This window comes from Dipodomys ordii, unplaced genomic scaffold (assembly GCF_000151885.1).
Source record: "Dipodomys ordii isolate 6190 unplaced genomic scaffold, Dord_2.0 Scaffold12, whole genome shotgun sequence".
In the NCBI taxonomy this organism is placed as follows: Eukaryota; Metazoa; Chordata; class Mammalia; order Rodentia; family Heteromyidae; genus Dipodomys; species Dipodomys ordii.
Genome location: NW_012267228.1, coordinates 18691495 through 18713707, shown reverse-complemented (window position 1 = coordinate 18713707; position 22213 = coordinate 18691495). Strand labels below are relative to the sequence as shown.

At 46.8% G+C, this 22213-nt stretch overlaps 1 protein-coding gene across 1 annotated transcript in view; it reads right to left on the bottom strand.

Annotated features, from left to right (window-relative positions):
- Positions 1 to 345: 345 nt before the first annotated feature.
- Positions 346 to 22213, bottom strand: part of Prickle2 (prickle homolog 2 (Drosophila)) — a 305296-nt gene continuing 283428 nt past the window's right edge. The window contains exon 9 of the mRNA XM_013010424.1: positions 346 to 1563. Within this exon, the coding sequence (XP_012865878.1) occupies positions 689 to 1563 (875 nt within the window). The 3' untranslated portion in view covers positions 346 to 688. The remainder of the gene's footprint in view (positions 1564 to 22213) is intronic.

The following is a 22213-nucleotide window of genomic DNA, read 5'->3' as shown; positions in this document are numbered from 1 at the left end:
AAGGTGTTTTTTTTTTTCCTTTTGTTTGTCTCAGCTACAAAATGCCAATTGAATATACTCCTTTGAAAAAGGTCTCACTGACAAGTAACAAATTTGGATAGGAAAAAAAAAAAGGAACGAAAAGAAAAAGGTGGTTCTGGGCCACCTTTGGCTATTATTCCAAGACCATGTTGGACAGGCATGCAAGTCCCCACTGAGTCCTACGATATAGAAATCCCTTTGATATTACAAAATACAAAAATATTATTTTTATCAGAACTCTCCATTTACATTTTCATTTACAATGGACATGTAAATAACTTAATGGGGGGGTCCTGGTTAATAAACAAATTACTTACTGGAGTGGGAGGGGGCGGGGGGAGGCGGGGAGGAAAAGTCCTAAAAGTCAAGAGAACCAGAAAAGACACCACAAGCAAGTGAGAAACCATGTGCCATCTCCTGAGCCGTCCGTTCCATAGACCCTCGTGGGCAGGGACCCAGGGCCCACTGCGGTTCCAAAGTGAAATGTGCAAAGAATATTGAACATGCCGAGAAATGTGGACTGTCTACCCTCGTCTCTAATCGTCTGGAAGCAGGTTCCCCTTCCTCCTCCATAAGCAATCCCCCCCCAAAAAAGCTCTGACGATCCCCAACAGTGCAACTCTCCACAGGTACATTCTCAGCTCCCTGCCCCATCCCTCCCGACCCATTAAGAAATGATACAGTTTTTGCTCTTCTGTCTTTTCCTGCTGTGCAGCTGTCCTCTGCCCGCTAACGTGGAGGACTTGGGGCCCCCGTACGAGCTGTATTTATGCAGCAGCTCGTCGCTGGTGACATAGCGCAGGCGCGCGGGCTGAGGAATGGGTTCTCCCAAGAAGTAGCCTTCGTTGTCGGACTCGGAGGAGGAGGAGCAGGTGGAGCACCAGTCGTACTCGGTGAAGTAGGGTCCCCATCGCTCCCCAAAGGCGTTCTGCAGAGCCAGGTCCGACACAGTCCGTGGGCACTGGCCATACAGGTCCCTCCGGGACCCCTGGCCCAGGCTCTCTTGGAAGCTGCGCTGGCGCATGAATTGGTCATAATCGTCCCTGGCTCTCAGCGGCGGCCTTTCTTTCAACCTGGAGATGGCCTCGCGCTCGCTGGCCAGGTGCAGGGCGTTGTCCGAGCGCGAGCGCCGGGAGCGCCTGGAGCGGTGAGGACGGAAGCGCCGGGCGTCCTCTCGGGAGGTGTTTCTCCTCCGGGTGCGCTCGCTCATGGGCTGCAGTCGCACGCCTTCCTGCCCCGGGAGCTTACTGCTCGCCATGCCCCCGTCAAAATCGAAGCTCTGATGCAGCCGTCCGTGGGACTGCAGGTCACGGTAGCCCAGCGGGTTGCCCAGCTGGTGCAGCCCGCCCTCCATCTCCTGGTACTGCTGGGCGGACAGCAGGCTGCGCACCGATTCCGCGCTGCGGAACTGCATGGATGAGTTCAGGGTGCCCATGTTGCTCAGCTTCTCCGAGACGTTCATGCCAGAGTCCTTGCTGAGGTCCGGCATGGAGAAACGAGACAGGTGCTCCTGGCGCTTGGCACCACCTTCAGTGGAGAGGCCTGGAGAGAGAGGGGACACAAAAGGAGGGAGGGAGGGAGAAGAAAGGGGTGGGAAGAAGGGAGGGAGAGAGAACCAATGGAGTTAATACAAATGTACAGTAAGGGGCGGCCTGGGGTGGACTCTTGATCTCAGTTTTGATCAGCAGTTTCCTGCATAGCTCCTGTCCCCAAGTGGCCGGTGACCCCAAATGACTAGGGCACTAACTGACTCTCTAAGTGGAGACAAAGAGATATTTACTCTCTTGGCTCTCAAAGGGAGTGGCTGTTGGGTTATAAATGGGTCCATAGCAGCTAGATGATGAGAAGGGAACTCTCATATACCCTCTGTCCCCTGGGGAGACACTTTTAAAATTAAGCTGGTGACTCTGGTCATCTCTTAAGAGAGGTACACCAAGCAGGCACCAGTGGCTCATACTTGTAATCTTAGCTACTCAGGAGGCTGAGATCTGAGGATCACGGTTTGAAGCCAGGAAAGTCCACCAGACTCTTATCTCCAATAAATTACCAAAAATCCAGAAGTGGAGCTGTGGCTGAAATGGTACAGTGCCAGCCTTGAGCATAAAAGCTCAGGGATAGCAACCCTTGAGTCCTGGGTTCAAGCCCCAGGACCAATATGAGACGGAGAGAAACTGAGAGAGGAGAGGGGAGGGGCTATACTCCCATTTCCTATGTGCTGTCCAATGAGCTCCCAGCAACCCAGAGATAAAAGCCATTCAGAAGGAAGGAGGAGGAGAAGCTGACTGCAGTGACTTGCTTTACTCACTTTACCGCAGGGTGAGGAAACTCCTGACCAATATACATGTATATTTCTTGTATGCTTCTTGCTGGCTGCCTGTGGACCTCTGCCTGCACTGATAATTCTGTTTAGCCCTCAAATAATGTTCTAAATATCCAAATGTCATTTGGTAGATAAAAGGTACCCTATGCCCATGAGATACTAAAGATTGGGCAAGATGGCAAAACTCTAACATCTCCACTCACTACAAAGGAAAAGGTTCAGCAATTTCACCATTTCTGATCACAGGCAGCCAGACTTCAGATGTCAATGTCCTACTCACCCTTGTCTCTGATGAATCCTGCCTCTCCTGCCGGAAGCAATGTCACAAGCACTTACTTGGCTATATCTACCTCCTGCAGAGGTAGTTGGATTGTGGTTCAAGGCCAAAGCATGAGACCCTATCTAGAACATAACTATGCAAAAAAATTAAAAAAGGACTGAGGATATCACTCAAGTGGTAGAGCTTAGCAAAGGTGAGGCTCTAAGTTCAAAACCCCAGTGCTACTCAAATAAAGAAGAGGAATTAAAAACAAAATTATGGTTATAGCCGCAAGGTGTAATGCTTTTCAATTCTAGGCAAAATTCAAAAATGCCTGGAGAAAGTGTTGGTTGCTATGACTGGGATGGGTGCTACCAGCACCTCGTCCGCAGATCCAGATGCTGTTAAGCATCTGCACAGGACAACCCCAGCCTCACCCAAGTCAGTGACATAATGACATCTATAGAATATGAGAACGAACTCCAACACAAAGCACCGTGGATGAGTCTCACAGACGATGCAGAGGAGCACAAAGAGAGCAGATGCTCTAAAACTCCATTCACATGAGGCTCAGGAGCAAACTGAGGCTGTCTATGCTGACGGATGTCGGGGCAGGAGGCATGAGCAGACACCAGGGCTGGAATTGGGCTCTACAGCTGAATTTGGATGGAGGATATCGAAGGACATGTGAGTGTAAATCTTGCTGAGTGTAGTGGGACTCTGGGAGGGGGTGGGCAGTACTGGGATTTAAACCCATTGCTTTGTATTTATTACTTAGGTGTTCTACCACTTGAGCTATTCCTCCAGTTGCTTTTACCTTTGTTATATTTTTAGAATAGGTTCTCAGGTGTATACCCAGGCTAGCCTGGACTGTGATCTGCCTATTTATTTTTCCTGTGTAGCTAGGATGCTAGGTGTGTGCCTCTGTGACTAGCTATTGATTGAGATGGGGGGTCATGTTTGTGCCCAGACTGGCTTAGGATGCCTCTCCTCCCATGATCAGAGGAGGCATGAACCACTGACATGAGCTGTATCTTCAATCATTTGTTTGCCTCCTTTTATGGAAGCGATCCTTAGTAAAACTGTCTAAAAGCAAAGAGATGCTTGTGGAAGAATCACATTTTTAAATGGAAATGTCTACCAATAAAACTACAGCGATCCTTATGTATTCACAGGGGAGTGGTTCCAGGATCCCCTGAAACACCAAAATTCACAGGTGTGAAGTCAGTCATATAAGGAGATTTGCATAAGGCCCAGACACATCTTTCCCTTGTACCATAAGTCATCTCTACATGACTCAGGATGCCTAATGCAACCTGGATACACCGCAAGCCACTCCTCTACTGTCTTGTGCAGGAATAATGACAAGCAGAAGGATGTACATGTTCTCCACAGATGCAACCCTGTTCCATCTGGGGCTGGTTGCATCCGCAGACATGGACCTGTCTGGAGGGAGGCCCGAGTGCATCTGGCTAAGCATCACACACACCCATGAAGTTATTCTATCCTTCCTGACCCCATCGTCAGGGTAAAAGGAGTCCGATCTTCCAAGTCCTGCTTCTCTTGTTGCTTATCTGTAACGTACAACTCATAAAAGCTGATTTATGGTCATCTAATCACTTCCAGAGCCTCCCCAACCTGACCAGGAAGAGATGATGATGAATGAATACACAGAGTGGATGAACTCTAGTAAGGATGGGGGAAAAAATCTTCCAAATCACATGGAGAAACAAGCGCTCTCTAGGTGGATACCATGATCTTGGCTGGACTTTCCACCCAAGCTCTTTAGTGGAACCAAATCGATGTTAGCATCAACAATCCAGCCTGTGCTATAAACTTCCAGACATGAGTTTTTGCTGCACCTGCCTGCTGTCAGCCTGGGCAGTGAAGCCTTTCTGATGACATGGTGCATGCAGAGGGAAATGTGAAGGAACAGCTCCCATTGTACGCCTCCAAAACTGTCCTTCTGCATCTCCCAGGAGAAGAAAAGTACTTTGGCAGGAGCAGAAAGACTCTTCGCTCAAGCCGAGGGTCTATTATCAGTTTTCCCTGGAGGAAATCTAGTCTCCTGGAGGATGTAGAAGAGATTGCAAACTTTACCTTTCCTGGGAGAAAGAGGTTTCCTATGATTCATTAACTTACATTTTCCTCCCAGTCTTATTGCTTGCAGGGACATGAATAGAAAGGTTAATGTTGCTCAAAGATGAGCAATAAGTGTGTACTTGCCCCTAAAAAGGGTGGTTCTCTAGTTAACTTTTTTTATTGGTAAAACCCAGCGTCTTTACATGCAGATCTCAGATCTCAAGCTCTACGTGACTTGGCTCCTTTCTCTCTCTCTCCCTCCCCCCTCCCACATCCTATCCAGAATTGTCAGCTCCATACTGTCCCTCACTTACTGTGCTTCAGACATGCTTAGAGTCCAACACACCAACCAGTGCATTGCTCACCTCCTTGAGAAAACTCGTTCCTCTGGTTGACTGATATTTCTGGTCACTAAGATTGGCTCTCAGGTGGAACTTTCTCAGGGGTGCCATATCACTTCTTTAAAGTAGCAAAAGTAGCTAGTTCTTTATGAGCTACCCAGCTACTCTTGTACTTGACTTTTTTTTTTTTTTAAAGCTACCCACTTGTCTTATTTGATTACATCTCAGCATAAATGTGTAGTTTCATGAATCTATGTGGGAGCAGAAATTGTGTCCCTGGCTTTCTGTACTCTTATAGAACTCCTTCAACATGCAACAGATATTTCCAGAATAAAGACAAATGAATCCTCATGCTACCCAGAGTTGGATAAAGCAAAGTGCTCTGAGATCCACACTGGGTCAGATTTAGATCCCAGATAAAGAGATTTCAAACGCCAGGGATAAAATACTGTGATCACACTTGCCAATCACAGGGTCTCTGCAGATCATTACAGGGTCCCCCACCAAGTGGGGCTTCTCTAATTTGAAAACTGAGGAAGGTATAGTTTCTAATTAGCTCCCTGAGCTGCAAAAAGTGTTTCGATCTGATTAACCACAGCTCTGGAGAGCCACTGGAGTTAACAGCCTCAAGGTTCCCAAGATGGAATTATGTTATCACATAACAGTTCACACCCTAATCCGAGCTATACTCTCTTCTTCCCTAATTATGGACAAGCGCTGGACAGCCACCTTCTGGTGGGGGATTGTGGAGCAATGTCTAAATGCTTATCATCAAATGAGTATAAAACAGTATCTAAGCTTTACAGTGGCTGTGATATAGTATGTCCTCCAGTTTGTTATTTTGTTTTGCCTTTGTTTCCCTAGCTAGACTATAAGCTCACAGAAGGCCAGAACAAACTTGCCTGAAAAACCTCAATAAAAGAAAGTATGCTCCAAGAATTTAACACCTAGTCATGAATAAATAAAAACAAATACTTGAGTGTCATGATTCTATTCATGGATGTCAGAAATATGATCCACACAGTAATATTCTCCTGGCTATGAACAACTGTTGCCGATTTGTCTCCAAACTGTGGCTAGGCTGGTGATTTATTTCTTCCCTTACACACACTCACTGTGAAAATACTGAAAATCTATAGTCTCATCAAATAGGGCTCCAAAACACCCATCCGCTCTCTTGTAATAAATGCATTTTCCTTGCCACTTGAGCCGTGGTATGTGGCTCACAGAGAGCTCCAGAGAGCTCTGGCTGGGATGCTGTCTGATCCCACCTTAGATCTGGCATGCTGGGTAGCCTGATGGAGGGAGAGCCAGCAACAGCAAGGAAACAAAAGATTTCAGGCCTTTTCCTCTTTATGGAACTCTGCTTTCTTCGTAGACAGATGGTTTTTCCTGTCCAAATAATGAAGTCTTTGAAAGGGTTTGGTGGTGACCGCAGAGTTAAGGGCCTTGATTTATTCTTATCCCAGGGGTCTAGGGGACTACGGGGCTACACAGACGTCCATGTACCACACAGATGTGTGTGGCTTTCTTTCCGCAGACCCACTGGCCTTGCTCCAGCAAGGAGAGGTCAGCATCCAATTTAGCTTACCATTCTCTGTGGTTCAACTGTCAATTTCCCAGTACAGCTGGGATGCTTTAAGTGACAGCAGCATTTCTTTCTGAGCTATGTCCCCTTCTCTACCCAGAGGAGAACACACAGAATCTGTCAGTGAGGAAAAAAAAATCGATGTCCTTTAAAGAAAGCCCAGGATCTGATGGAAAAGAAAGGGGATCTTTGCTATATCCCCCTCCCCCCACCGACTGACTCTGAGCTCTTGAAGCAGGCATGCACACAACACCAGAAACAAGAAAACAGACTTAAATTTAAAGGCAGCCCTGTGGGCACAGTGTTCTGTTCTTTATTTATTATCCTGTCTTGTCCCACTCCTTAAAAAAAAATAAGAATGGTATGGGGAAGACCGAGAGCTCTGTTTCTGCCAACTTAAAAGATGCATCTACAGTTCACATTTTTGTGCAGGGAAAGAAATAGAATCTCTCCTCCTTGCCCTCTGGACATTTTCTCTCATACAGATGATCTAGCTTCTTTTCAGCCAAGTTTCTCCAGCATGCTTTTTAGCCTCTCTCTCTCTCTCTGCTGAACCAGAGACCTGAAGAAATAGGAATTATTTTAAAGTGGGTCTACATGGAGACATGTGCTGGAGCTATTTAGAACAGGGGTTTGCAAAGGACTGCCTGGGGAGGGGGTGGGAGTGTGTCAAATCTATCTCACTGTCTCTTTTTATAAAGTTTGATTGGAGCACAGCCATGCCCACTTAGTTGTATATCACCCGGCGTTGCTTTCCAAAGTTGAAGAATTGTGGGAAAGACTTGTGTGAGGCTAAAATACCCTTACCTGCTGCCCCTTTATGGAACGGAAGATCATCGTCCGGTTTTAGCACCGCAGTCAAGTCTAGACCCTTCAGGGTTATCTCAGAACACGCAAGAAGGGTTTTGAGGTACCATGGTGTGTGTGTGTGGAGGGGGGAGGGTACCTAGTTTGATGCCTGGGGACCTTTATTCCAACCAATCAACTGATTGCATCAACATGCTGAACTTCAAATTGGCTACAGCTGGAGAGAAAGCCATGTGGGCACCGAAGCCGAAACACTACCACGTGTTTCTTGATGATGAGGTGCGGAATGGTTCAAACTGAGTTTGACAGGAAAGGCTGGGGGGGTAGAGAGAGAGGAAAGTGAGACTGTGAACACAGAAAAGTCTCTGCTACTCAGACGGCATCTGGGGACCAGAGCAAAAAGAAAAAATAAAAGTCCCTGCTACTCATCCATCTGTGCACCAAGCTCAACAGCATGGCCTGGAGACCCAGGCAGTGAGCAGACTCGCTACATGGGAACCTGCACTTGAATGAGATCCCTGGGAAATCCCACGCTCACGAGAGGATTGGAAAAAAATCACTACACAAGGACATCTTCCTTTGCAACTTAGAGTGTTTCTACCCCAAGAAACCTCACCTTAATGGTCTCGGAGACTCAAATGCAGGGTGGAGATCTCTAACTAGCAGAAGTCTACGTGAGAATTTGCTTTGGCCTTACACCAGCCCCCATGCCACTTTTTGGAATCTATTAGCCCAAGTGAGTGAGCAGAACAAACTAGATTCTTGGCTCAGGCAAGACTTGACTACAGAAAACAAAGCTAAACATCCCTCCCCCAATCATCTTAGTGGTGGAGTCGGGACACCCATTTAGTTTCTCCAGAGATGGTTGACAAAGCCCTGCTCCTTCTAGGCACTGTATGAGTCCAGCTGTGAACCTGGGAGATGACACCTCACAACCATGCTCAGCCAGCCTGCTGGCTGGGCAGGGAACAAGCCCTAGGAAGGGAAGCCGGGGGATCTGGGGGAACAGCCATCTCAAGGGGTGATGGCCAAGAACTCAGAACTAAAGGGCAAGGAGGAACCAGCCAAGGAAGGGCAGGGTGGAACAGGCACATTCGGTACCAGAGACAGTTCCACACACCCTAAGAAGTAGCAGGAGGGCAGAAGGGAAATGGCAAGGCTGAAGTGAACAGCAGCCCAAACAAACTTCTTCTTGGGCCCCTCTGAGTTTGGAGAGTAGCCTTCATGGACACACAGGTGACTTCATAAAGCCTTCTGAGGGGCTGGGCATAGTGGGGCCTACCTATAATCCCAGCAGTGGGAAGGCAGAGGCAGAGAGAAGGTGAATGTCAAGGCCCCTGTGGGCCACATCTTAGGAACAACAAGAGGAATGCAAATGAAGAACTCCAGCTGTGGATGTCACCTTTCAGTTCTGTGCCTTGGTTTCCCCTGATGGCACCATAAGGGGGTGAAGGCATTAACTGAGCCATTACACAGAGAACTCAGAGCGGAGTGGTTGTACCAAGTGACACAACATTCAACTTCCCTATTGTCCCTCATCCCAGATTTGTTATGTTTGAACATTTGTATATATGATGCTATACACGCACTTTTTCAATTGGGTAACAGGGAGCGGGGATAACCTGTCTGTCCAGTCATGTGGCACTTCCCCCTACATCTGGCCCTCTGTCCTGTAAACAGAGGAGAAGAGAACATGGCTGCAGTGCCAATACTCAGAGACCTGGGGGACAGGAGACAAAGGCAGAAAAGCCTGTCTACTACCACATGCCAGGCCCTCACCAATGGGAGCCATTCACAAGTCCTTTGCATGTTGTGGATACATGAGGTGCTGTCATGCACAGGATAGGCAACTGTCACAACTACACTGAAGTAGAAGAGGCCAGACACAAAACAACAGTTACATTTAAATATCAACTTACATAAGGAATATCCAAGCCCACCTATGCTGCTGGATGTCATGAGCAGGGCTGCCTTGGAGATGGGGTGTGGGGAGAAGGAAGTGGGGAGAAAATATTTCTGGAATTGTTAGGGTACTTGTCATGGTCTATTACTACTTGGTTCCGGACACGGTATGGTGACTATACGAATTCAGATTTGCAGTGTGTGACTTATACATGATTCTCTTATGCATCTGTAAGTTGTTTATTTAAAATGACCCCCAAGAGGAGCAGAATGTGCCCATGGCGATTTAAAAGGTGAATAGAGACAGCCTGCTCCCCCAACCCTAATACACACACAATTGGATAGCATGTCTATGTAACATAGCTCAAACTGGTGGCCAATATACTACACTTGGTTTGGTTGGAAGGATTACATTTCCTTCTCATTCATTCATTCATTCGTGCTAAACCTTGACCTTCATAGATAGCTTCATGTAGTCTAAGCAAGCACATTGCCACTGATCTCCAACTCTAGCTCTTTTCTTTCCTTCCCTTCCTTCCTTCCTTCCTTTTCATTCCTTCATTTCCTCTCTTCCTTCTTCCCTCCCTCCCTTTCTCTATCTTCTTTTCTTTCCTTTTTTTTCTGTTACTGGGCTTGAACTTGGCCTGGGCACTATATTTTAGCTTTTTTGCTCAAGGCTGGCACTCTACCACTCGAGCCACAGTTATACCTCTGTTTTTTTTTTGTTGTTGTTGTTGCTGGTTAATTGGAGATAAGTATCACGGACTTTCTGCCAGAGCTGGCTTTGAACCAAGATCCTCATATCTCATTCTCCTTAGTAGCTAGGATTAAAGGCGTGAGCCACCAGTGCCTGGCTCTTTTCCTTTTTAAGTTGGGCTGCACAGGACTTTCATCACCTATGACCTATTTTATCCCTGGCCAAATCCATTCATTTATTATACCTGCCTGCTTACCTACCTTCCTCACTTCACCCTCAAACATTTTCACTCTGGCCATTGCCAGGCAGCTTGCTAATAGAAGCTGGTATGAACATGGTTTATGGATTGAAGAAGCAGTGTGATGTGAGCTTGAGATTCTTGCTTCCCAAGCCCCCACTTTTCCATAGTTCAGGGTTGATGAAGTATCATTTTTCCCATGTAGTTTATGACCTCCGTGATGGATTTAATGAGAGGGAGGGTGAACAGGTACCATGTTGGGCAGTGAGATGGAATGGTTTTTAAACAGACCAGCAGATGGCTGGATGGACAGGCAGATCAAAGTGAGGCAGGAGAGACAAAAGACTGGATATATTAATGGATGCCAAAGTGGTATATGTAAGAGGAAACATACAGCTCTGAGCTTTCAAAAGCTCGTTGCCTGATAAAATGTAGGGTATGGAATAGAGTTCTTGGGTAAAAATTAAACATTTTGATCATCATTACTGTGTCTATTCATTTGCATTGTCAATACGCTATTCTTTCAGGAACTCTATCCTTTCAAGAGCATAAAACAGATCATGCCTTCCCAGTTCTGGAGTTTTGGGCAGTAGTCCATCCTTCTTTTGATAGAGGAGCAACTGAAAATGGGAAAGAAGATGGGCCCAAAGGCATGGGTCAGTGATGGCTGCAAAGATGGAACTGAGGTCTCTGGATGTTCTAAGGTGCCGTCTTCTCAAGTGTCAGCAGACACCCAAATCATCCAAGAACCATCTAAAAACCAAAGCCTGGATCCATTATATCTAGGCGAGACCCAGGTTTGGGAATTTCTAACAAGCTCCTAGAAGAAGCTAATAGAGTTGTTCCACCTTGCCATATTTGGGACCACACACTTATATCTCATGATTTTGGAAGGAAAACTCAAAACACACTCGAAGCTAGACATAGCAGCCAACCAAGGGGCAGAGCATGTAGCATCTCAGGCTTCTGGACCAGGAACCTCAGAAATGGAGAGAAAAGGTAAGGCCTGACTCTGTTCTGTTTTTTTTTCCTCCTTCTGGTTGACAGAGGTGAAGCTGCCATCAACCCCTTCCCTCCCCCGCCCTGCCCTCTGCCAAGACACAACCAAGCCAGGGCTGGGTTCTTGGAAAGCATAAAGAGACTGAACTGGGCCAAGGAGATTTCCTTTGTGCTGTTTTCAGTCTCTGATTCCTGTTGTGGCAGCCTGTGTCCTTCTTTGACTGCTTCCTGAGGCAACTTGGACTGAACCAGCTCAGCCTCTGCACAGATGGAAGCAGCAGCTGCTTACCTGGTGGGAGCTGGAAACCTGGAGGTCCCCTACAGCCCTCTCCATGCTGTAGCCTATGAGCTAAAGAAGCCTTTCACAGCATTCTCTTTGGAGCATGCGGAAGGAAGGAAAGAAGGAAAGAAAGGAAGGAAGGAAGGAAGGAAGGAAGGAAGGAAGGAAGGAAGGAAGGAAGGAAGGAAGGAAGGAAGAAAGAAAGGAAGGAAGGAAGGAAGGAAGGAAGAAAGGAAAGAAAAAGACTGCAAGCAAATAAGTTTGGGAATTCCTACAGGACCACTTAAAAAAGGGGGGCTGGGGTGAACTCAGTGGTATGCTCATGTCTGGTCTGTGCAAAGCCTTGGGTTCCATTCTCACTTCCTTAAGTGCAGTAGGAATTTCCAGAAAGAAAACAGAAAATTCACTTTCCCATTCTTTGCAAATAGGACCCCTTCCCCCACTCAGCCCCATCCTAACTCTAAAAGATACACTGAGGGAAATACTGGCTTACGGCTCCCGATTGCTGTTAATCCAGTCATCTCTGCTTACACTCTCTGCCCCAGTTACCATAACAGAGCCAAACTAGAGCTCAAGGCCAAAGCGGGGAAAAATCAGCAAAAAGACAAACTCCCATCTTCACTGATGAATCATTACTTTGTGAAATCATAGATTTGGCAAGTGGGGAGGGGTGGATTTTGATACTTAAAATATTGCCTTAAAACAAACCTTAATTCAGTTCCTGAGTTCTGTGCACACTTTATTTCTCCTTTGTTTCTGAGTCAGGGTCATGTTATATAGCCCGGGCTGGCCTCAAACTTGAGATCCTTCTGACTCCTGAACACTGGGCCTTTAAACTATGTAGCCATGGGGGACTTGGTTGGTCTCCTGCTACCCCATTCTGCCAGATGGGCTATTTCCCTTTCTTCTGAAGTCCAATTTTTGACTTGCATTTGTGAAATTCCAGGCCTTGTCTGGTTACTATGCACTGTGCTTCTTGGGGTAGTAGAAAAAGTCTGGCTTAGAAAGCAGGTCACTCTGCCACAAAACACCCAGTAAGATCCGAAATCCATTGTTACCCCCTCTGAGCTTGGTTGGCATCCTCTTCTGAACTGTCACCAGAGACTTTTGAACATCTCCCAGCCTATAATTCTAATTCCTAGAATCAGTGAGGATTGAAGTGTGTATGTGTGTGTATGTGTGTCTCCAGGGGCATGACCCCAGAGGGAAAAGTAATCAGCAGTTCATTTGTGACAAAACTAGGGATAGGGAGAGAGAGAGAAGCCAGAGAAGGCAAAAGAAAAAAACCTTTAGGAGGTGCCTAGACCATCAGGAAACATTTTGAAGATTTGTTTATTGACAGAAAAAAAGAAAAGACAAAGAGAGAAAGAGAAACTGTAACCCAAGCTGTATTACATCATTAATTATTAGTCCAAGCCAGGCCACATGTGAGGACAGTGGCTGGCAGACTGTACCTGGCCTCCTCCTGAAATTTCTAGCCCAATGGCTAAGCTCAGCATGGGGTGCAGACGTGCCACTTCTGGGCTGTTAAGAGTCATGGGGGTCTGGTTTACATGCAGGGTCCTGGGCTTCTGGTCCCAGACCCACCGAATCACACCTTGTAGGAAAGTGAGCCAAGACTCTGTACCTTCCCTGATTTCTCCAGTTGATCTGGATGCCTTTAAAAACCCCAACTACTGCTTTAAAGGCACGTGGTTGTCAAGAAATAATCAAGTCCCCAGAACCAGTTCCTCTTCCTGTGGCTAACCTTAGGACTCAGAGTCTGAAAAGCTGTCTGCTTGACACTCTGCCTGGTTGGCGCCACACAAGGTGTGAGAATTCTGTGACTGCCAAGCCCTGGGCCTCTGTCAGACACAGGATTTCCAGGACGATTTGTGCCACCCATCCCACCAGATCTTGGCTGGGGAAGACTGATGACTTAATTCCCCAGCTCCTGTCACTAAATGTGGTCCCTGTGCCAATCCACCAAGAGAGGCAAAAATGTACTCAGCTAGGGCGATGGCAGCCCATCTCCCCTGGACACCATTCAGATGGCTGACACCCGAGAACCCCCACAGGACACCAGAGATCTGGCACAGAGGGACGCACTGGACTTGATCTGGCTTCAGCTAGGGCCATCAGAGCTGTTCTTTGCTATTGCCGCTGAAAACTCCCAATCCCAGAGATACGTGGGTGCTGTGGAACGTCCAGCCAGAAGCAGGGTTTGGTCCTGCTAAGTAGCCAACTCAGAGCCTCCATCCTTTGGTTGAAGGGCAATTAGTACAACATCTCCAAGGATGTCGTTTGTATACAGATACAACGCTTGGTTGTATCTGTACACAATTACAAAGTACATACTCCATCATTCAGCAATTCTATGTTCTAGGAATTTATGCTATGGGAAAAACAATCTATCAAAAATGACAACATACACTATAGCTGGAAAACAAAAAATCCAAATATCTAATGATAGAGGACAGGTTACAAGAATCAAGGAAATAACACACAATTTGAGATGCCTCAGGGATGTATGCAACAGAGAAAGCTGAGTAAGGTCAATGGTTAAGCAACAACACACCAAAAACAACAAAACGAAATTGTGAAACATGACTTTCCCCCCCTTCTATGCAATCGCCACTACAGGTTTAGAGACAAATGCCACAGGGTCAGTGAGGTAAGGGAAATTATGGGGCAATTTCAACTTATAGATACATACATGTGTGTGTGTGTGTGTGTGTGTGTGTGTGTGTATTTCTGCACCTTTGTAATCTTTTGATGCAAACAGTTCTTGGCTGTAAGTAGAGAAAGCAGTTAAATTACACAGAAAAAGTTGGCAGCCTCTCCTTCTCACCTTGACCTACCTCCTAAGAGAACTGGAAGCTGTCTCGGGTTGAAACCTACGGGCCAAGGATGTCTGGGATCAGATGTGCCACTTCTCAGACATTGTGAAGTTCAGGAAATAGAAGAAATTCCTTCCCAAGTCCTAGGATAAGGTTCTGAGGGCCAAAAGCATCTTGACAGACATGGAGAGATGAGAAGCCAGAGCTAGTGGTTTCAGGTTTTGTAGGTGTCTTAAACCACTCCAGCTCTACCCACACTCCAAAGCTCTGAATTCAAGGATGGTGAACCTGAGGCCCTTCTGCCACAAGATCATCGCTACTGGCTGATGTTCTGTGAGGTAGTTCACTACAGCCACTAAAGGCTCTGGAGTTGGGCTGCTTCTTATTAGCCATGTGATCTTGGGCAGACTTCTTAGCCTCTCTTAGCTATTGTTTTCTACTCAGATCCATTCATGCAACAAATGAGTCGGGAATGATCACCAGGGTTTACAGGCTGACTATAGGTTAGGCAGTGCTCTGGTTGCTAGAGTGGCTAAAGCAAAACCAGATGAAAATCCTGATCTCAAAGGACTTTGATTCCAAGAAGACAAGAAAACATCTGCATAATACAAAATGGTGCTGGTGACACAGACAGATTAAGGCTAAAAAGAGATAAGAAGGTAAGAATGTGTGGGATCACATTGAGAGAATAGAAGTCCAGCTGTGTTGGGCACTAGTGGCTCACACCTGCAATCCTAGCTACTCAGGAGGCTACTCATGAGACTGAGATCTCAGGAATCAAGTTCAAAGCCATCTCAGGCAGGAAAGTCCATAAGACTCTTAATTAACCAGCAAAAAGCTAGAAGTAGAGGCGTGGCTCAAGTGGTAGAGTGCCAGCCTTGGACCAAAAAAGTTAAGGGACAGTATCTTGATCCTCGTTTAAGCTCTAGTACTGGCATACTGGCAACACACACATGGATACACACACACACACACACACACACACACACACACACACACACACACACAAAGCACTTGCACACAGTGAGTTAATGTACAACATAATGCTATAGGCTTCTCCTACAATAACTATTTTTGTAACATTTCCTTCCTTGGTATTACTATGAATATTTGGTACTACTATAAATATTTTCCATGGGCTAGGCAATTTTCCACCTCCAACTTCATTTGACCCTCAGACACGTAAGACTGAGTTTCTCCTTTAGCAAAAGAGCAATCTGTAGCTCAGGACTGCTCAGAGCACCCTGAGAATATTCAGGCTTTGGCTCTCAGCTGAATAGCTCTTTTGCCTCCCAGGCAGGATTGTAGTAAGTACCCAGCTTGGAGCTGCCTCTGTCTGTCATGAGACTGGAGATGTCATCTTATAGTGTCTTCTGCCACTACTTCCTGCTTGTTGAGCACTGAAATGATCCCAGAGGCTCAAGTGTTCAAGGTTAAATCCCTATCTGGCAGCCCTCTGGGGAGGTGATTGGATCATGGGGTTGAGAACTGCATCAGGAGCTAATCTACCGATGATGTATTTATCTTGGGAGGCAGCTACAGAGCTGGGCTGGTACTGCTGCGGATGCCATGGGGTCTGGACAGCCATGGGCAACGGAAGCCAGCAGTGTGAGTGAGTTATTAGGAGGTGGGGACTGGTTAGAGAAAGTAGGCCACTTGAGGCACATGTGTGAAGGTCATGTCTTCTCCTTGGCCCATCCTGTCTCTGTGTGTCCTGGGTATTCCATGGTGTTAAGGAGCATGCCTGACTTTGTCCTGTTGTTTCTTATGACAATCAACAAGATATCCAGGTCCTCCTGGGAGAGGGTGAATATACAGCCATCCTAGTTGAGAACTGTAGAGTTAAAGTTGAAAAGGCTTAAGTGCTGGCACACCTGCTGTGAGCTACTTGCTGGCAGGTGATCTTGACCATGCTACTTTGCAAATCTTCGTGTCTTTATTTGTGAAACGGGGATGAAATGAGACACACGCCATGCAGCGTTACTACAAAGAGCAACCCAGATAATTATACATTAATAGATAACACAATGTCCCACTTCAAAAGGCTTCCCAGTTGTTCTGTTGGTGACATTATATTTCTGTTGCCTTGGGGGCAGGGGATGGTGTGTGGACTAGGAGAGTGGGAGTCAAAGAGAATCAGAAACTCTGGACGGACGGGAGTGTGAGGGTGTCATGTTCACCATGAGCAAATGGAACCGTGCCTAATTATTATATTTAAAGGCTTGAGAAATGCTGGGCTGAATAACGGCCGTTGAAAGGAAGCTGCAGAGGAGTTAGCTTCTGCCAGAGCGGGAGGAAGAAGATAGAAGACCCATCTACCCAGGAGGTATTATTTTGCATCATGGCAGCTGCAGAGCAGGGCTCGTGTCCCTCCTGCTAGGGATGCCATGGGAGCTGGACAGCCAAGTGTGAGACGGCGAAGATGATTTAAAGCCCCCTCTGGCAGTCAGCAGACTCAGCCCATTTTTATTTCATCTGCTGGCATCTCTGGAGAGAACCCTTCCTGTCAGAGAAAGCCCTGAACTTCGTGTCAGCTCCTTTTATCAGCCAAGATCAAGGGCCAAGTCACTGAGAGACCCGCCTCCTCCAACAGCTTTGATTTTTATGGAGGGAAACACAAAGCAGTGATTCCAAGGACAGACTGCATTCACCCGCCATGTGACCTTGAACTCTGATCTCTTTTGGTCTTCATCTCTAAAGTGAAGATAAGCTCTACAATCTGGAAGGGTTATTGCACTTTACTTGATTTTGTGACATAACTATTACATTATCAACATCTGGGGGTCCTGGGATGATCTCTTTTCTCTGTTGATTTAAAACACACATGCACACACATTTAATTGTTTAACAGGATCTAGGCATGATATCAAGTGTTTCATGCAATGAAAGAGTTTTATAAGTGAAGAAATTTGGGCTTGTGGAGTTAGTTAACTTGTCCAAGCTCACTAAGCTTGTACGAGATAGAGGAGGGAGTGGAGAAGGGGTCTCTCTGACTCTTTGGATGGTTACTTTAATGAGGAGAGAGACGGTAGGGGAAAGAGGAAAGGGCAAAGGAGAGAGAGTAGCAGAGAGAGAAAGAGGGAGAGGGAGAAGAGAGAGGAAGAGAGAGAGAGCATGAAAACTAGCCCACTAGAAGTAGAACTACCCACACATTGTCCCATAAGTTAGAAAGATGGGCATTGGAAGAGCAATTTCAATTTGTTTTAATGGGCTGGCTCTTCATCTTGTTTGCCTCATAGAATTATGGGGTGGCTTCCCTATGGTTTCTTGTCCAGGCCAAATAGCAAATTGGTTAAACTGGGTTTGGGATTTTGTTCTGAACATTTCAGATTATTCTATGTGAGGTCCATGTTGAGAGTCAGTGCCTGGGTATTTTCAGCATCTATCTTTGATCTTTCCAGTGAGTGCTCATCAAAAGCTCTCCTAAGAGAGATGGAGATGAGCTGGTGTCAAGCATTCATTCTTTGTTCACCCTAAATGTTGTATGTAAGTGTGTGTGTATGTGTGTATGTATGTATGTATGTATGTATGTATACCCACATATACCCATGCATACCCACACATGTGCACAGGAGCTTAAACTGAGATTTAAGCTCAGAGCCTTGGCACTGTCCCTTGGCTCTCCCCTCCCCCTTAGGACTAGCACTCTACCACTTGAGCCACAGCTATACTTCCTGGTTTTCTGCTTGTTAACTGGAGATAAGAGTCTCACAACCTTTCTTGCCTGGGCTAGCTTTGAATTTCAATTCTCCGATTTTAGCCTCCCAACTAGTTAGGATTACAGCATGAGCCACTGGTGCTGGGATCATCCTAAACCTTTTGAGGCTTGAGGCTGTGTTGGAAATCCCTTAATGCACCGGTCCAGTTTTATACTTTAAGTAGAACAATGTTGGATTTCCAACATGGAAGGAAGTTTGAGACTTATAAGGCCGAGTTTCAGTCGCCAGTCATTGAATTGGCCCTAAATTATGATCTCAGTTGGTCTCATGGCCTCTTTCATCGCAGATGATGGGGTTTCTAGGATGGTAATGATGTAATGACTTCTTCACAATCAAAACTTTCCTGCTGAACTCCTGGACCTCAACATTAGGAAGGGGTGCTGAAAACCAGTGGAAAGACAGAAATGTTTGAAAGGTAAGTGAAAGTCTTTTGTAATGGTGGCAATACCCACATGGAGAAAATGTCAACGGTCTCATCTTTTGTTCTTAAGGACCACCGGACTTCTCCAAAGAGCCCTGGAACTGGCCTGCCATTGTCCGTACTGACTTATTGTACAAAAAAAGAAAAAAAAATGAGAGAACTTGTGAATCATATTTCTGTTCAACCACGATTTCAAGGCCTTACTGTTTATTTACACACTTTGGCTTGAATCCCATTTATCTATTCGTCGCTAAGTCAGGATAGCTGGGGTAAAACTGAACACTGTGCATCTGAAATCCAGGGCAAACATTAGGCCTGAAATAAAAATAAAAATAACCCTGAGGAATACAAAGGTCCCCAGCAAGCGTCTGTAGATAATTTTTCCCCCTGGCTTCTATTTGAAATAAGTTCTCGGCCCAGTACACAGATTTCTGGTGGTATTTTGGATCTCCTGCTTCTTCTTAGCCCGGTCCTTGCTTCCTTGGCACCCTCTGTAAGTCATCTGGCTTTTTTGACTTTAAGGCACCCCACTAAGAAAGGGGAGCAGGGCAGTGTCCTCAGAGGGACGCCAGGAAGCCATGTTTGAGCCAGCAAGGGAAGGGAGGGCCACAGTTCCAAATATAATCCTTTTCAACTCTTCCCTCACCACACTGGCCTCCTTTAGGCTCCCAGGAACCAGACAGATTCTCTCTTGCCCCAGGGCTTTTGCATATTTAGCCTTAAGGCTAACACTCACATTCTCCTCTCCCCTTCTCCCTCCTTGCGGAGGTCAAGTCCTTTTGATTGAAGTCCCAGCTTACACAACCCTTCAGAGAGCTTCCTGGGTCATTCTCTTGATGGGAGTTGATCCTCAATATTCTCCACTCTTTCCTAGGCTTACTGCTTTCTTTGCCCTCCTACCATAATTTGTTCTGCCTGTGTGAACACTCATTCCCTGCTGGATTTTAAGCCGTTTTCCATTCTGTTCTGTCCTGAAAGCAGCTCTACAGGCTCCCTGGTCCTCTGTTTTCTAGTTCCTGGTGACCAATGGAAGAGGTCAGAGGGCAGATGACAGAGGCTGGAAGTCAAGGTTACTGCCCTGGATCCCCTACATGTCAGGCTACAGAATGGCTGTGGCTTTCTACCCCGGGCATAACCTGAGGTTTTCTCTAATTACCCTTGAAGGTGCCACCTACTGGGGCCCTGGCCCACAAAGAGACTGCATCTGATACTCATCAGTGTCTACTTTGAGACTAGCAGAGTACCTGGCAGACAATAAGCACTCAGTGCTTCTTTAATAAACCAGTGCAAAACAACCCAGCACCAAAGAGTTTCAGAAAATCTTTTGCTTTTCCATAACTGTGTTCCTGAAAGCGACAGCAAACAACACAGGGCTGCGAGAACTTCAGGTGGGTGGCTCCGTCCCCTCTAGAAACCCAATATGCTAGAGACAGATGTGGGGGCGGGGTGCTATGTGGATAGACGTGGTGGTTTCAGGCACTTGTAGTAAATACACCGTATTAGGGTCTGGGTTGAGGGCAAATGCTATTTGAAATGGGCGCTCTCAGGGGGTCCTGAGCTCAGCTGCTGCAAACAGCAGTGTGGGGTAAGGGAGGTACCCTATGAACCCACTATAATCCTTTACAATTATTTTATTAGAATAGTCCTGGGGCTCAGGGGACAGCTGAAGTAAATTATGGCTGTCAGAGGCAACTTAAAAGATGCTTTTGCCAGCCCCTATGAATTAATGAAAAGCCCCAGCCCCACCCCATCCGCGCGGCAACATTGTATCAGTGTCCTGTGATTTGAGCTATTCTCTGCCAGACTCCCTTTGCCATCACCTTAGACTCCAGGAGGAAAGAAAAAGATCCACTGATGAGCATCTTGTGTGGAAGGTGAGCTACCCCTCAAACAGGCACTGCCTTCTCATCAGCTTAAGGGAAATAGCCCCCAAACTCCGGAGATCGCCCACCAGTCATCTTGTTTCTGTTCTGTCCCAATAATAGAGGAAACCATTCAAAGGCAAAGACTTCCATAATGGTCAATCAGGCCACCACGCCTGTCACTTGGGACTCAGAACTGTAATGTCTTTCTCACTTGATTCTCCCTATTTAACATAAAGCTAATGTCTGTACCCCAAAAGACGCTTGGAGACATACCCAAGTGCTGTCCTATGCTATCCTGTAACACATTTCTTTTCTCTCTCCTTCACCATGTCTCTCTCTTTGTTTGGCATAGAGGGAAGAGGAGTCAGACCTAACTTGGGGCTCCTGAACTTTGAGCCTGGGGTTTAAAAACCTGGTTTCAGGAGGGACTGCTAGAGTGACAGATGGCCTGGCTAGCCGCTGATCTTGGATCACTCAGGGGATGGCTTGGGATAGATCCACCCACAGGAGCTGATGGGCGGCTCCTTAGGATGGAAGGCCTCTCCCTATAGAGGTGGGTGCAGTTGGAAGTGGGGCAGGTGGGGCTCATTTCCGGAGCTGACAACACACTCACTGGAGAAGTTTCCACATGTGGTCTCCTGCTCTTCCTTGCTTGAGGGCCCAAGGTGGGCCTATTTCTCATCCACCATCTCAAAGAACAAATGCACTTCTCCAGGCTGTGGCAAATGGGAATTCTCTGAGAAGTTAATTGCTATGGGAGCGGGGAGGGGGAGGCCTTGGCGCTGGAAATCAGAACTCGGTGAGTTGACATGACTCTCTCACCCCAGGAGGGAGGCCGGGCTCCATTAGCATTAATAAGTATGACAGGGGCATAATTAGGTCACAGATTCTAGTAGCCTCTTTTAGCTCAGACAAGATGGGAAACCAGATCCAGGGAGAAAGGGCTCATCTCTCAGGCTGCTGAAAACTCCTGAAAACTCCCAAGACATTGCTGCACAGTTGTGAGGTCAGCACTGCCCCTGTTGTGATCATGACCTAGCTCCAGGACAGCCAAGGCTCACGTTCACCCACTGATTCCGCCCCTTGCTTCCTATTTACTTCTAATAATGCCCCAGCTCCCTTCGCTCTTCCTTCCTCCTGTTAAATGAGCAACAGGCTGAGGCAAAATAAAAGGAGGGTGACAGGTCAGCATCCTGGTAGCTAATAATAAAACTAATAATGATTCTCTGATATTGAGGTTGCCAGGCATCAGGTGGGCAGTGATCTCTGCCAGCACTACCTTGAATTGCCATCAGCCCCATGTGGCATGCCGCTAGATCGGCAAGCTGAGGATCTGAGATAAGTAAGCCCTGTCGGAGGTCACATGACTAGAGGCGGCAGGATTTTGAGGAGGTCAATTTGACCCCTCAAAGACTCAAGGACTGGGCCTGGTGGTGCACGCCTGTCATCCCAGTGATGCAGGTAGCTTAGAGGTTGGCCCAGGGAAAAATGCAAGACCCTATCTGAAAGAACAAAAACAATCAAAAAGGAATGGGGGTCTGGCCCAAGCAGTAGAGCACTTGCCTAGCAAGTGTGAGACCCTGAGTTCAGACCTAGGACTACTGCATTTCTCTCTAGTCCCCCCAAAAACGAACAACAAAATGCTCCCTCCAAGGGTGCTGCTGGAGTCAGAGGAATAAAAGCAGGTTTCAAGGCCCCCCTCCCCCTCCCCAGCACCGGTGATCTCCATCTTGGATACCGACAAACCTCGGCAGAGCTGCTAGCTCCAGCTCAGGCCTTGGAATAAAACGAGTCATTTAGCAGGTCACAGAACTTAACTGCAGCATGACCTACCAGACTCAGCTCCACCCAGGGA